At 56.1% G+C, this 13,333-nt stretch overlaps 1 protein-coding gene across 2 annotated transcripts in view; it reads left to right on the forward strand.

Moving 5' to 3' along the window:
- The window catches only part of CRAMP1 (cramped chromatin regulator homolog 1), a 44,892-nt gene extending 31,744 nt beyond the window's left edge, over positions 1 to 13,148 (forward strand). For both annotated transcript variants that reach the window (XM_055562767.1, XM_055562768.1), the window contains exons 11-21: positions 340 to 517; positions 2,321 to 2,502; positions 2,595 to 2,669; positions 4,342 to 4,423; positions 5,363 to 5,467; positions 5,577 to 5,755; positions 6,293 to 6,355; positions 6,843 to 7,074; positions 7,815 to 7,979; positions 8,537 to 8,682; positions 9,405 to 13,148. In XM_055562767.1, the coding sequence (XP_055418742.1) occupies positions 340 to 517; positions 2,321 to 2,502; positions 2,595 to 2,669; positions 4,342 to 4,423; positions 5,363 to 5,467; positions 5,577 to 5,755; positions 6,293 to 6,355; positions 6,843 to 7,074; positions 7,815 to 7,979; positions 8,537 to 8,682; positions 9,405 to 9,569 (1,572 nt within the window). In that variant the 3' untranslated portion in view covers positions 9,570 to 13,148. The remainder of the gene's footprint in view (positions 1 to 339; positions 518 to 2,320; positions 2,503 to 2,594; positions 2,670 to 4,341; positions 4,424 to 5,362; positions 5,468 to 5,576; positions 5,756 to 6,292; positions 6,356 to 6,842; positions 7,075 to 7,814; positions 7,980 to 8,536; positions 8,683 to 9,404) is intronic.
- The last annotated feature ends 185 nt before the right edge of the window (positions 13,149 to 13,333 follow it).

The raw sequence follows: 13,333 nt of genomic DNA on the forward strand, positions 1-13,333 counted from the left end.
TTTAGCTTTAGAAATTACTCTTGTGTTTCCTTTCTCTGACTCACAGAAGAGGCTTTAAGAAGGTGAGTCCCTGTGGCTTGCTGCTCGGCATCCCCTCCTGTCACTGCAGGGTACAGCCTGTCTGTGCCACCATGGCAGTGAAGGCAGAGGGCTCTCAGAGGACAGCGGCTGTTTCCCTGGGGGCCTGGGGCACTGACCATGTGTCACGGCGTGTGATCTCTGACCCTCTGCTGTTCCTCCACGCTCAAGTGTATTTCTGTGCCTCTGTCCCGGGCACTTGCTCCAGAAGCATCGTCCATGTGCTGAGTTGGCCAGTGTCATTGCCCTTTTCTGTCCCAGGCTCCAGAGACGAACACTGGCTCCACAGCCTCCGTGAGGCCCGCCCAGGAGGAGCAGTCAACCACGCCGCCAGGAAAAGTAGTGACCGTCAGCTCCCGCAGCCCACGCTGCCCCCGAAACCAGGCTGCCCTCCGCCACAGCAAGGCCTTCTCGCCCAGCTCCATACCTTGCTCCTCAGGTGAGGCTCGGATGGCCACATGCGGCCCTGGGCCTGCAGGGGCCTGGGGCTCCACTGTGTTGGCTACAGGCTGGTGGATGGCATGCAGGTAGAGAAATCACCACCGCCTCACAGGGAGGGGAGAGCAGGGCCCAACATAAAAGCCCTGGGGTACTGGGTGTGGGAGCTGACAGGAGATGTGGGGGACTTGCCTTCTGAGGTCACCAGGAGCCTCTGTCCTGCTGAACTGGTGGTTTAGAGCCTGAGGAGGGCTGGTTCTCTCTGGGTCTTAGAAAGGCTGCTTTTCTTTTCCTCTGAAATAATAGAATAATGAGGCCTTCAGTTAAGGGATTCCCCACCAGCTGAACACAAATCTTGGAAAGCAAGACTGGCCTACCTGCTGGTCCACAGTTGTGTCTGGGAAGTAATTGTTCAGGGTCTCTTATTCGGTTATGTGGCACATAAAACCCCAGGAGAGAGAAAACCCGTTTCCCTAAGGCGTCGATTTACTTGCTGTTTTTATTAGGAAAAAAAAACGTCGTCGTGGCTGGCATTGTTCACTTTGCACGATTCTAAAGAGCGACACTGGTGGAGGGTCAGGCTCCCTTCTCCTGCCGTCCGTGTTTCTGTTCCCCTCCTGGTGTTGGTCCTTCTCTGGCCGTGGCCCCCTGTGGGGCAGCCACAGACTCTGAGCCTGTTGTCCTCAGGGCAGAGGCACGTTCATCAGAGTTGAACCAGGGTGGTGCCAGCAGGTAGGCTGTATGGTCTTCTCCACCTTCTCTCTGGGCTTCAGTTTTGTGATTCTGTGAACTCTTAAATATCCTCATTTTTCCTTGATTGAGGATGCTTCTGGCCCAAGGCACCTGCAGTTCTAGAATCCTGACAGGCATTGGGAAGATACGGTCTCTGGACTGTGTGTGTCGATTTAGCCTCACAGATTTGCAAATAAAGAACAAAGAAAGGGAACCCATCTCTTCCATGAAATAAGCTGCAGCAGCAGCTGTGATGAAAGCAGTGAGCAGAGTCCCCAAATGTTGTTAAGTTGCTCAGTCATGGCCAACTTTTGCGACCCCATGGACTGTAGCCCACCAGGCTCCTCTGTCCATGGCATTTTCTAGGCAAGAATACTAGAGTGGTTGACCATTTCCTCCTTCAGGGGATCATCTGACCCAGAAATTGAAACCGCATCTCTTGAGTATCCTGCATGGGCAGGCAGATTCTTTACTGCCGTGCCGTGTGGGAAGCCTGGAGTCCCCAAATAGTAGTTCATAAATATTTTGTCCTTTTATTTTTGGGCCTTTCTTCTGTATAATCAGACTAAGACCAAGAGGATCAGTGGATCATGGTCCATAGCTTGCTGGTTGTAAATAAAGTTTTATTGTAAACTTTATTTAAATAAAGTTGTAAATAAAGTTTTATTTTATTTACACTGCCACTGGCTCACAGGTTGTCTGTGGCTGCTTTTGTGCTGAGTTCAGCAGAGACCATGTGCTCAAGGCTGACTTCTTGTCTGGCCGTGTCCAGAGAGCATTTGCTGACCTCTGGTCTAGACTGGATGACTTGGAAGGTGCATCTCCCCTTCCACTGAGGTCAGCAGAGGTCAAGGAAAGCTCTGATGTGCTTACTTGGTGAGGACCAGAATTTCAGGGAGAGGAGAAGAAAAGCAGCTTCTGAGAGGACGGATGGATATACAGGAGATTTCTCTCACGGACAGCAGATAGGGTCGTCAAGAACCCCTTTCCGACCTTCTTCCCGGTGGACGCGCCTCTGCACTGGTGGTGCTGCTCCGGGAGCACTGCTGCCATCTCCCTTCTCCGTCTCCAGGTCTGAGAAACCCTCCAAGGCCCCTCTTGGTGGCCAGTCCCACCAGCACGGGCAGCAGCGACTCAGACGGTGGCCTTTTTGCTGTTCCAACAACGTTGCCACCCAACAGCCGGCATGGAAAGCTCTTCTTTCCCAACAAGGAGACAGAGCTGACATTCCGGCAGCACCTGAGCTCTATCAGCGTAAGTGGGCCCGCCCCCCGCCCCCCACCCCCGGCTGCCAGGCCGCCCAAGCGCGGACAGGGCGCACTCAGCCCAGCACTGTCTCCCCGCAGATGCAGTCGGACTTCTTCCTGCCAAAGCCCAGGAAGCTGCGGAACCGGCACCTGCGGAAGCCGCTGGTGGTCCAGGTCAGCACCCCGCCCACCTGCACGCCTCCTTGAGGGCTGGCCCGTCCCGCCGGCCAGGCTGCTCAGAACACGCTTGTGTCCTCCTGGGTTTCAGGTTTACCCTGTGAAGTGGGGAAGTCCTTGCTCTTTCCTCCTCCTCATTAATAATTAGGACAGAGAGAGTAGTCACAGCGACTGTAAAGAAAGAAAGTGAAGTCGTTCAGTCGTGCCCGACTCTTTGCGACCCCATGGATAGTAGCCTGACCCAAGCTCCTCCGTCCGTGGGATTTTCAAGGCAAAGTACTGGAGTGGGTTACCATTTCCTTCTCCAGGGAATCTTCCCAACCCAGGGATCGAACCCAGGTCTCTCACATTGTAGACAGAGGCTTTACCATCTGAGCCACCAGGGAAGTCACAGTGATCGTAACTGTACCTGAAAATAAAGGTAGATTCAGCACAGCATGAAAATTGCTTAGAGAAAAGACAGAAAGTTTTAGGGATTTGGGTTCCAAGAATGTCTGAGATTGGACTATATTTGAGGCTCTCAGAACATCTATTTATAAACACGTCAGTGGAAGCAGTTGGCAAGGTTTATGGGTTGGCCAGAGGCCAGACCTCTCCTGGCCTTGTCGTCATGAAGCTGGGAGCACCCGTGGATGCGGCCTGCAGACCCACAGGGGAGAGCCGGGTGTGAGAGGCACAGGAGAAAGGGGGCATTTTTACGTGGAGGTGACAGATTAAGGAGATGACGCTGAAAGAACTGTAGGCTTGGAAATGGATGAATGTTTGTGAATTAATGCAAGGTTCTCCTTTTACTAGATGCAGAAATCTGTTCCTCTTTTGGAATTAATTTATTTAGGAATGAGGGATTGCATCACAGACCTCAGAAAGGAAGATGTATTCCAAGTGCCCCATGTTTTTTGTGCACCCTGATATAACATTGGGGTGTTTAATTTTTAATGTATTTGGTTAAATACATAGACCCTCCGCCCTGGATGAGGGAGCGCACTTCCTGGCTTGGAGGATGCGCTGCAGCCCAGCATCTCAGCCAGGACACCCTTGCGGCCTGCCTGTGGCTATTTTGTATTGTTTGTCAACAGCTTTATTGATACTTAGGAAGCCTGCCCATTTAAAGTGTACAGTTTAGGGTTTTAGTATGTTCATGGGGTTATGCAGCCCCCTCATGCCCCAAACAGAACCTCGACCTGTTACCTGCACTGCTCCCTCCCAACCCTGGAGCCACTTCCTGTCTCTTGGGAGCTGCCTGTTCTGAGCATTTCACATAAATGGAATCACACTTCATTTGTGGTTCCTTTACTTAACGGTTTTTGTAAAAGTTTCGCTGGCACACGGCCCTGCTGTGCATGGCTGCTTTCACAGCACCAGGGTGGACACAAGTAGCCATAACAGACACCACGCGGCCAGAGCCTGCAGGTTCTACTGCCTGGCCCTTTCAAAGAGGTGCAAGGCTGGCCAGGGATCCGGGGCCTCTCACCTCATAGACAGTCAGCGCACCGGCTCAAGGTGCCTGGCATTGCCCAGGGAGGCCCTGCTGTGCACACAGACCTGTCACGCCTCCAGCCTCCCTGGCTGACACACTCTGTCAGCGTTTCACATCGACAGCTGGCAGCGTCAGCGATGAGCCTGCTTCTCGCAGCCGGTGGTGGTCACTCTGCCTGTTTTCCCTCCACAGAGGACGCTGCTTCCGAGGCCATCTGAAAACCAGTCCCACAACGTCTGCTCCTTCTCCATCCTGTCGAATTCCTCTGTGACCGGTGGGCACCGTGGCTCCTCAGGAAGCTTTCCTTTCCTCGCAACCCTGACTTGGGGAATCACAGGCGTCTGTCCCCATGGCTCTCTGAGTTACCTTCCAGGCTTTCCTGGGTCCATTCTATCAACGCACACACGGGGTGCAGCTGCAGGGGGCAGTGGGCCCAGGCAGTGGTGTGGGCAGGCAGCTGTTTACTGCTGAACAGTGGTTTGCAGGCAGTTTCCTCCCCAGGTGGGCTCTCATGGCCCTGGATGGGGTGCTGTGCTCAATTCACTTTAGAGAAGGGTCTCTTGTCCACCCTGTCCATGATGTCTTCAGGCGTTTAGTGGGGTACGTGAGTCCGTAGGGTGTATAACTCACGCTCCGTGCTCCCCCAAGCTCAGAGGGGCCCCTGCTCTTTGAAGTGAATCTTAAGCAGTGAGATTCCTTCAGTGAAGCACGTATTCCATGCTTTATCCTATCGGTCTTCATTTCCCAAGACCCAGACAGCAGTCAATGGCTTTTTCTCACACCTACTTTTCAATGGCAGAATGCCTGCCAGGAAGGAGCCAGGTGGAAGAGACAGAATTTTGGCCCTAGGTCTGAGGCTCTGACCATCTCAGAGGAGTCTGTGACTCAGCTCAGGGAATAGCCACCGTTAAAGGGCTATTCCTGGGGACGACAGCCATGACCACAGCCATTCAGCAGCCCCCAGGAGGCGCAGTGATGCCGCTGTCATAGGCAACAGTGCTTTCTGCCCATTGGGGCCCTCTGTGACCGCTGACCTCCTCAAGTTGGCAAGTGTTAGGACATTAAGTGGTTTCCAGCTCGGCTCAGCTCTGTGGTCGGGACCATGGCCGTGCAGGAGACTGGTTGGGAAGGGGAGTGTGTGCAGCCGTGCTGCATGCCCAGCAGCTGTTGGCCTGTGCGGCTGACATGTCTGCCTCCGCTCACATCCTCACAGGGAGAGGCTCCTTCCGGCCCGTCCAGTCCTCCCTGGCCAAAGCAGCTGTGTCCCGGCCGATTGTGCCCAAGGTCCTCCCCCCACAGGCCACGGGCCCCCTGGCCAGTAAGTCTGCGACTGCCTGACGTGTACACGAGGCCTGCATGTGGGGGTCCCCTCCGTGTGGGCGTCGGGTGTCAAGGGAACAGAGGCTTGCATGTTGCTCCTTCTCCAGGTGCTATCGACCTAGCAGCTAAAAGTGCTGGCATCATCCCTGGGAGCCCCCTGCCAGTCCTGGACACGGATGGCTTGTCCGGCATCGCCCCGCTGTCTTCAGATGAGGTGACAGCGGCTGTCACGGGGCCAGACTCCACTGGCCCCCACCAGAATGGAGACCCACTCCCCGCCGTAGGAGTGAGTGTGTGTAGAGGGCTTCTCCACGCTGCCACCAGCTCCAGAGGTGGCACGTTAGGGTCCAGTCCCTGAGAGTCACAGCCACAGGCTGAGGTGGTGTGGGACTCCAGCTCTGCTCTGGAGGGAGGAGGTCACTGAACAGGGAGGCCAGGGCCTGAGTGAGGCCACGTGGCGCAGTGGGCGAGCCATGGACGGAGACAGAGTGGGTGATGAACCCAGGACTCTAGGCCACTCAGGCGCTGCCTTGGCCCCCTGCTCTGCAGGCGGCCCCTTAGGACCACAGAGCCAGCCCCGCCTGGGTACTATGAGCTGGACCTCTTGCTGTGGCAAGTTGGCTGTGGACTCACAGACGGTCTTCAGTGTGGGGCGGTGCGGGGGGCGCGCTCTGAAAGCAGCGGGCTGTCTTGCCCCCGGGAGCGGCTTCCGTCCCTCAGTCTGTGTTCTGCCTGTGAGGGGCTGTGGGCTGGAGCGGCTTCCCCACGGCAGCCTGGCACTGGCTGGCCGGCACTCACCGGCGTCCTCCTTGTGTTGCTATAGGCCACAAGCGACCCATTCATCAGCGTCCCCTCGAGGCAGGAGCCGGTGGCCGACGGTTTCCAGGTAGAGTGTACTGCTGACTGCTGAGCAAAGTAGCTGCCCCATACCCCAGGGAGCGCCAAGTCCCACCTCGTGGTCCTGCTCATGGGCCTGGACTTCCCCCTCTCCATGATGCAGTGGCCGTGCCCCCCTGCACCTGCCTAGATCATGCACATGTGGCTCCCATCTCAGGCTGCCAACTTCCCTCTGCAAGTTGGCTGATCGAGACACAGTCCTTCAGGGTCTTAAGTTTTCTGGGCCAGGGAGAAGAGTTCTCAGCTGGGTGTGGAAGCAGATCCAGGCCATGTTGGCCTGGCGCCTCAACTCTGTGGTCCTCCAGGGCTTCTGGGGGCAGTGATTCCCCAGGGGTGTTTCCTGGTGGGAGAGTGTGGGGTCTCTGTCTCTCTTGCTGTCCTCGTCCTCAGTCACTGCTCTGCGGGGCCTGGTTGGCTTTCGTTCCTCGATATGGCTGCCTGTTGCGTCGTGTCTCAACAGTGCCTTGTCTCCACAGAATCCACCTGTTCTCTCCTTGTCTGAGCTGTCCAAGGCCCCTGTCCACAATGGGCTCTCCACACCGCTGCCCCCATCGGAGGCCTCCAGCACCCGGCTCTCCCCGCCTAACGTCTCTGCCCTGCTGGACATCTCACTGCCCGGCCCCCCCGAGGACGTGCTCTCGCAGGGAGAGCCCGCCACACACATCAGTGACTCCATCATCGAGATTGCCATCAGCTCCGGCCAGTATGGTGAGCCACAGGCGCTGCTGCCGGCCTGCCAGACTCAGTTCCCTTGGGGGCCTGACTGCCGCCTCTAGGCACCTTGTTGTCCGGCTCAGCTCTTCTTCTGGTCGTTGAGCCTCTGCATCTTTGAGGCACCGCCAGCCTTGGTGGGGGCGGCACTGGCATACAAGGCCCTTGCAGGCGGGACCTGAGCCATGGTGGTCTGGAGTAACTGCCCGGGCTTTGGGATACAGAGGGGCTGACGTGGCGTCTCTGGCCTGGGGATCAGGCAGGCCATCTCCTCACCGGCTCTGAACTGGGGTGATGCCTATTGGCTGGCAGGTTCTAGGAGGTGTTGGGCTGGTACCTATGGGCTTTGGCTCCCCAGCTCCCGGAGATGGTGCCACAGAAGGCAGTGTGGTTGGCACCTACTGGTCGAGGCCAGCCATGGATTCAGAGCTGAGTCAGCAGCTGGCAGCACGTCACCATGGGCCAGTGACCAGCCCCTTTGAGTGTGTTCCCTTCCCTGGGGCCTTGGGGACACCAGGCAGCTTGCAGGGCTGCTGTCAGCAGCAGCAAGAGGGCTCAGGTGCCACCTCAGCACGGGCCGCCTCTGTTGTGGCCAGTGTCCATGTCTGATGATGGGTGTGTGTCCCGGCTGTTGGGGGGCCCTAGTTGGGTCCTGGGCCTCCCAGCTCAGCTGGACATGCTGTGCTCCCTCAGCCATTCACCCCACGTGGTGTCTGACCCCAAACTTTGGTCGACAGGTGAAGGAGTTCCTCTCTCTCCAGCAAAACTGAATGGCAGCGACAGTTCCAAGAGCCTGCCCTCCCCGTCCAGCAGCCCCCAGCCAGACTGGATCGCCTCTCCCACCCACGACCCCCAGTGGTGCCCTAGCGACCCCACGGACTCGTCACTGAGCAGCTTGTTTGGTGAGTCTAGGGACACTGGGATGCACAGAGCTGGCATCTGGACAGCCCCGGCGTTGGGTGCTCGGATGTTGGGAAGGAGGTGTTAGAAGACCCACCAGCTTCCATCTCCTACCCAGAGGCGCTCCCGTGGCAGGTCTGGGACCCGCACACTTTGCATTTGTCGAGCGTGGCCAGGGTGTGCACCCGGCTCGGAGCAGGGCAGGCTGGACCCTGGCAAGCCAAGCCAGCACCAGGGAGGGCGTGACACCTGGCAGCCCAGAACAGACGGGGGCTCTGGTTTGGGTGGCACTGGGGGCTAGTCCTCTCACAAGTTCTCTGCTCAGAAAGTCCCAGGGAGCAGTGCAGAGCCCACGTCAAAGGGAGATCGCAAGCCTGGAGTTGCATGGAGGTGGGCGTGGTGGCCGTGCTTTGGGCACGGCAAACCCCCGGGCTGCGGTGGGCCCTGCAGGGCTCCCCACACACGGCAGGGCAGGTGCGGCCTGACACCTCCAGCCGCAGCACCGGGTTGCCTGGGGGGCCCGGGCCCAGCTGCTCAGGCCCCTCCCTCCTTTGTGCAGCGAGCTTCATCTCCCCGGAGAAGAGCCGGAAAATGCTGCCTACCCCTGTCGGGACCAGCAGCGGCACCTCCCTGCTGGGCCCCAGCCTGCTGGACGGGAACTCGCGAGACTCCTTTGTGTCCCGGTCCCTAGCCGACGTCGCTGAGGTGAGTGCCTGTCCTCAACCTGAGTCTGAGCACTGGCCCCCACCCCAGATTTGCCAGGCCCCTGAGCAGAGTGCCGAGTGGGGCCTCTTGGGGCTGGGCACTGCTGCAGGCCCTGAGCAGACTGGTCAGAGTCCCCGTCCTCGTGTGGCCGACTGTCTGGTCTAGCCGGGACCAGCTCTGCCCGCAGGACCCCATCCTGATGCTGGAGGCCCCACTGTACACTCGGGTCTCCACCTCCACTCTGCCTCACTCGCTGTCTCCTCCACCATCTTTGCTGATTCTTGAACAGCTGGCTGCTCCCACAGGGCCTCTGCAGTTGCTGTCCCTTCTTGCAGGCATGTTTCCCTCAGGTCTTTACACAGCTCACTCCTGCACTTCTGCGCACACCCTGCCTCAGAACGCCTGTGTCACGCATACCCACGCAAACTCCCTCCTCCACTTGCACCTCCTCCAGGCAGCCTTGGAGTAGAACCAAGCTGCTGCTCCCTTTCTGCCCCTCTGGCCACTGACCATCCTCCCAGAAGTCTCATGTGGGTGGGGTCCTGCCACTCTGACCCGACTGCCGGGCAGTGGCACTTGTTCACAGAGTGAGGTTCACAGTGACGACCCTGCGGTTGTGATGTGGCTCCTGGGGGGACTCTGACCCTCACCATGGAGGGACACGCACTGCAGTCTGGCCGTGGTGTCCAGCCACCTGCTGACAGGCCTCCCCGTCCCCGCAGGTTGTGGACTCGCAGCTGGTGTGCATGATGAACGAGAACAGCGTCGACTACATCTCCCGCTTCAACGACCTGGCCCAGGAGCTGTCCATCGCCGAGCCCGGCCGCCGGGAGGCTTTGTTTGACAGCGGGGGAGGTGGCCCCCCAGTCACGGACCTGTCCCAGTGACGGTGCCTCGTGGTGGGGGCAGCTGGGGGCTGCGAGGGTGGTGGACGGGGTTGGTGGTCCTCAAGTGTCCAGGGGAACTGTCTTCAGATGGGAGGAAACGCAGGTCAAGTTGGGACTTCATGGAGACAGTCTGAGCAGAGGCATTTCTGCACCCAGGACATGTGACGTGCACACAGCCCCGTCCTGCCGGCCAAGGAGAGGGGCCAGGACATGCAGAGTCTGGCAGGGGCAGCATCGGCTGTGGCTGTGGCATTGAGCCACCCGTGGCAGGGGCATGGGTCAGGGCCTGTACAGTGCCCATACTTCCACCTTGGCAGTTGTGTTGGATGTTTAGGGGTTTTCTTTTCAAGAGGAAGGAGCGTTGGGCCTGGCTTTCGTCGTTCTGGCTTGGGGAGCTGTGACTTCCTACTCTCTGCAGGGAGGCTCCAGGTTGTTGCTGCCTTCTCTGCCAAACCCTTGCCATGCTCCGGTGGTCCTCTCTGCAGCCGGAGGACAGCTGGGTGTGGCCTGGCTCTGCCTGGTGTTTGCACCGTGACACAGCGGACACTGCAGGGGACACTCCAGTCACAGGGCAGCAGAGGGTCCTGGGCAGTGTAGCGAGTGCCGTCTCTCCAGAAATCCTGGTCCTACCTAGTGCTTCCCTCATCTGGGCTTTTGTCCTGGCTGACTCAACAGGACAGGGAAGAGAATCATGTCTTGCTGTGGGCTGTGTGGACTTCCTGCTAAGCTGGTCAGAAAATGTTTTGCTTGTATTTTAAAATGAATTAGACGGTGGAGACATTGGAAGAACAGGTCCCTGCTCAGTTGGTTTCTTCCCCGCATCCATCTGCAGGTTTCTTCTCGGTGACCTGAGACATTGTTTCTCTCACTGGGGGGTCCCTGAGCACTCTTTTGACTACAGATTAGACCTTCCTGATGACCTTGACTCTGACACCTTCCTCCCTGGCGTCTTAGACAGATGCCCTTTGCAGGAGAAGTTCTCTCTTCCTCTTGTGGATGTCAGTGCAGAGTATGCCCAAGTGCACGTATACAGTCCTTTGCTTGCACTTTGCCTCATGGTTTTCTGTTTTTCTTCCTTCTTTCTGTCCCTTCCGGAATCCAGGTAGGGATCAGACATCAGGCGCAGTCAGTGTGCCGAATCCACCTCCCTCTGGTGTGCTCCTTGTGCTGCCTTGGGTGACCAGCAGGGAGTCCAGTGTCCAAGTTTTCCCCAGTGGAGCTAATGGGGCTTCTCTGCCTTCTCAGACTTGGTGGGCCCAAGGTGCAGACTGCCCTCCAGGTACACCCCTTGTGGGCAGGCGCCAGTGCTGTGGTGCTGGACTCCCAACCCATCCGCTGCCCACCCTCCACCTGGCAGCTGCAGGCAGTGTGGCTTCTTGAATCTGGCCCAGCCCACCCTTGTTTGTGTTTGTCCCCTCGCCTCCCCCGAGCTCGCTGGGGACCTGCAGCCTTCCCAACCAGCCTGGCCTCTCTGGCTCCTCCCCTGCCCTTGAGACGAGTTGAGCCAGTATGCAAGGCAGAGCGGAGGGTCCTCAGCATGTGCCTGAGGAGGGGCCACTTGATCGCACTGCCTCCCCAGCTCCCTCCTGCGTCTTGAGCTTTCCCAGGGCTCCGGCCTGCCAGGGGTCTCCCTCTTTCAGCTCTGGATCTGGGCACAGACATCAGAGGAAAAACCTGTGTAGGCAGCTACTCTGGGCTTGTGAGAAGAGTCCCAAGCCCCTGGAGGTCTGAAAGAAAGGGGCGTGGCACCACTTTGTGAAGGGAGACAGACAGCAGTATTTGAGTCCACAGTCTCTCTAAATTACCTTGTGTTTTGTGATCAGTGTATCAGCTTCTTGAAGTTAGCACCTTATCGAGCCAAACAATATCAGGTCTGTCTCTGGGCATCTGACTCTGCTAGATCTACAGTGGGCTGTGCTGAGGTTAGGCCACTACCAGTTTTCTCCTTTCCCCACTGTCTGGGACCAGCGATGCCAAGTCACATTACTGCACCCATGGTGGGGGCAGTGCCCAGTGGCAGCATGCCCCGCGCTGGGGACCATAGAGACCCAGGCTGTTCATCCATCAGGGGGCGCCCCGAGGCAGTTGGTGGGGAGGTCAGTACCTGTCACCTGGTGATGTCTAGCATGAGGAAAGCCCTGGAGATTTGGATCAGCCTTTGTCAACCCTTTACTCAGCAGCACCTTCCACCTGCGTCTCTCGCATAGACTCCTTGTGGGGGTAGCTGACTGGCCAGTGTCTGCAGTGGGGAGGTGAGTTCCCGAGGCGAGGATTGACTCTTCTCACCTGTGAAGCTGACATGATTCAGAGAATGCTGCTTCTCTAGCAACCAGACAGCTGTAACTGTTTGCTTGCCATAATAAGGGAAAATGGTGTCACATGTAGCATTAAGACGTTGGATGCATTTTCTCCCAGCCTAAATAATTATATATGTATACAAATAAGCAACTGTTGCATTCAAGGCTAGGATTTTTCAAAAGACCCAAGTGGAGAAGCCTCCCATTTCCAGCATCTCCCTCTGCCTTTGCAGTGGAAGGTGTGATCGTCTCTGTCTGCACTTGTGGCTGCCTTTGTGTGTTGAAGTATGTTGTGATTAAGACCAGGTCAGTCTCAGAAAAGCCTTTCCCTCATCACTGACGTCATCAGGGATCTTTCTGCTGGCTCGTCTCCCCTGAAGAGTGAGACTGAACAGCCCCTGCCTCTAGGCAGTTGTTTTTGTCTTGCTTCTTCATTGTGAATACTCAGTGATGAGCAGCCCATTCTTCAGAAGGTAGAGAGGCCAGCTGAGGGTCCTCTGTGTCTCCTGGGTGTAGAGTACTTGCTCAGGGCGGAGGGATTTGGAACCCTTTCATGGGCTGATCCACTCGCTTTCCCGCATCAGTCCTGTTCTCCATTCTGTACCGCAGCCTCATTACTGGTGGTGTCTCTTCAGTTTAATAGCATCTTTAACTCAGTCACACCGCTGAATCTAAACATGTGCAAAGAAAGGCCACAGAATAAAAAACACTTGAAACAAATGGGAGAAGGAAACTGCCAGTTGTTTTTTTTTTTCACGTTGAAATCTATCCCAGGTGCATTTAGGAGGAAACATGGCACTTTTGTCTTAAGAAAAACCCAGAGCAAATCTTTCCTGGCTGTCAGACAAACTCCTAACCCTGCAGTACCTTGTATGTCGTGTGAGGGGAGCAAGTCCTGGAAGCACTACAGCAGCCTGCCCTGCTGTTCTGTAGCAGGATAGCCTGCTCCCGGGCTTCTGGGAAGCAGAGAGAATTGCTGTTTCTTCTAATAATTGTTAAGCCATATCATCTAAAGTTTTCGGCTTGTTTGAGATGTGAATTTGTTTTATAGATTATAAATATACAGTGTATGTATAAAGCAGAATGCCTGTCCTTCCTGATTATTTTTTGTACCATATTGTAAATTATATTATTTATTCTTTACCAATTTGGGGAATAAAAGGTGTTTGGTTATTTAATATAATAAAAGCTGTTAAACTTCTTATGTTTAAATTTCCAGTTGAACTTGTAAATCTGTTTTTATTATTGTGCATAAATACAATACTAATACTTGGTCTAATAATTACTGTTTCTGCTTTTTTCTTTTTAACTGTACACTCTGCAAACAGCCCAAGTGGCCATCATCCGATGTGATCTCAGAGGAATCGATGGACTGTCTACAGTGTAATTTAGAAACAACACCGCTGAATGTTATTTTATTTTTGTTTTTTCCAACTAGGAATCAGCTGCACGCTTTATCCCTTGCTT

The sequence above is a fragment of the Bubalus kerabau genome, chromosome 23 (genome assembly GCF_029407905.1).
Source record: "Bubalus kerabau isolate K-KA32 ecotype Philippines breed swamp buffalo chromosome 23, PCC_UOA_SB_1v2, whole genome shotgun sequence".
Classification (NCBI taxonomy): domain Eukaryota; kingdom Metazoa; phylum Chordata; class Mammalia; order Artiodactyla; family Bovidae; genus Bubalus; species Bubalus kerabau.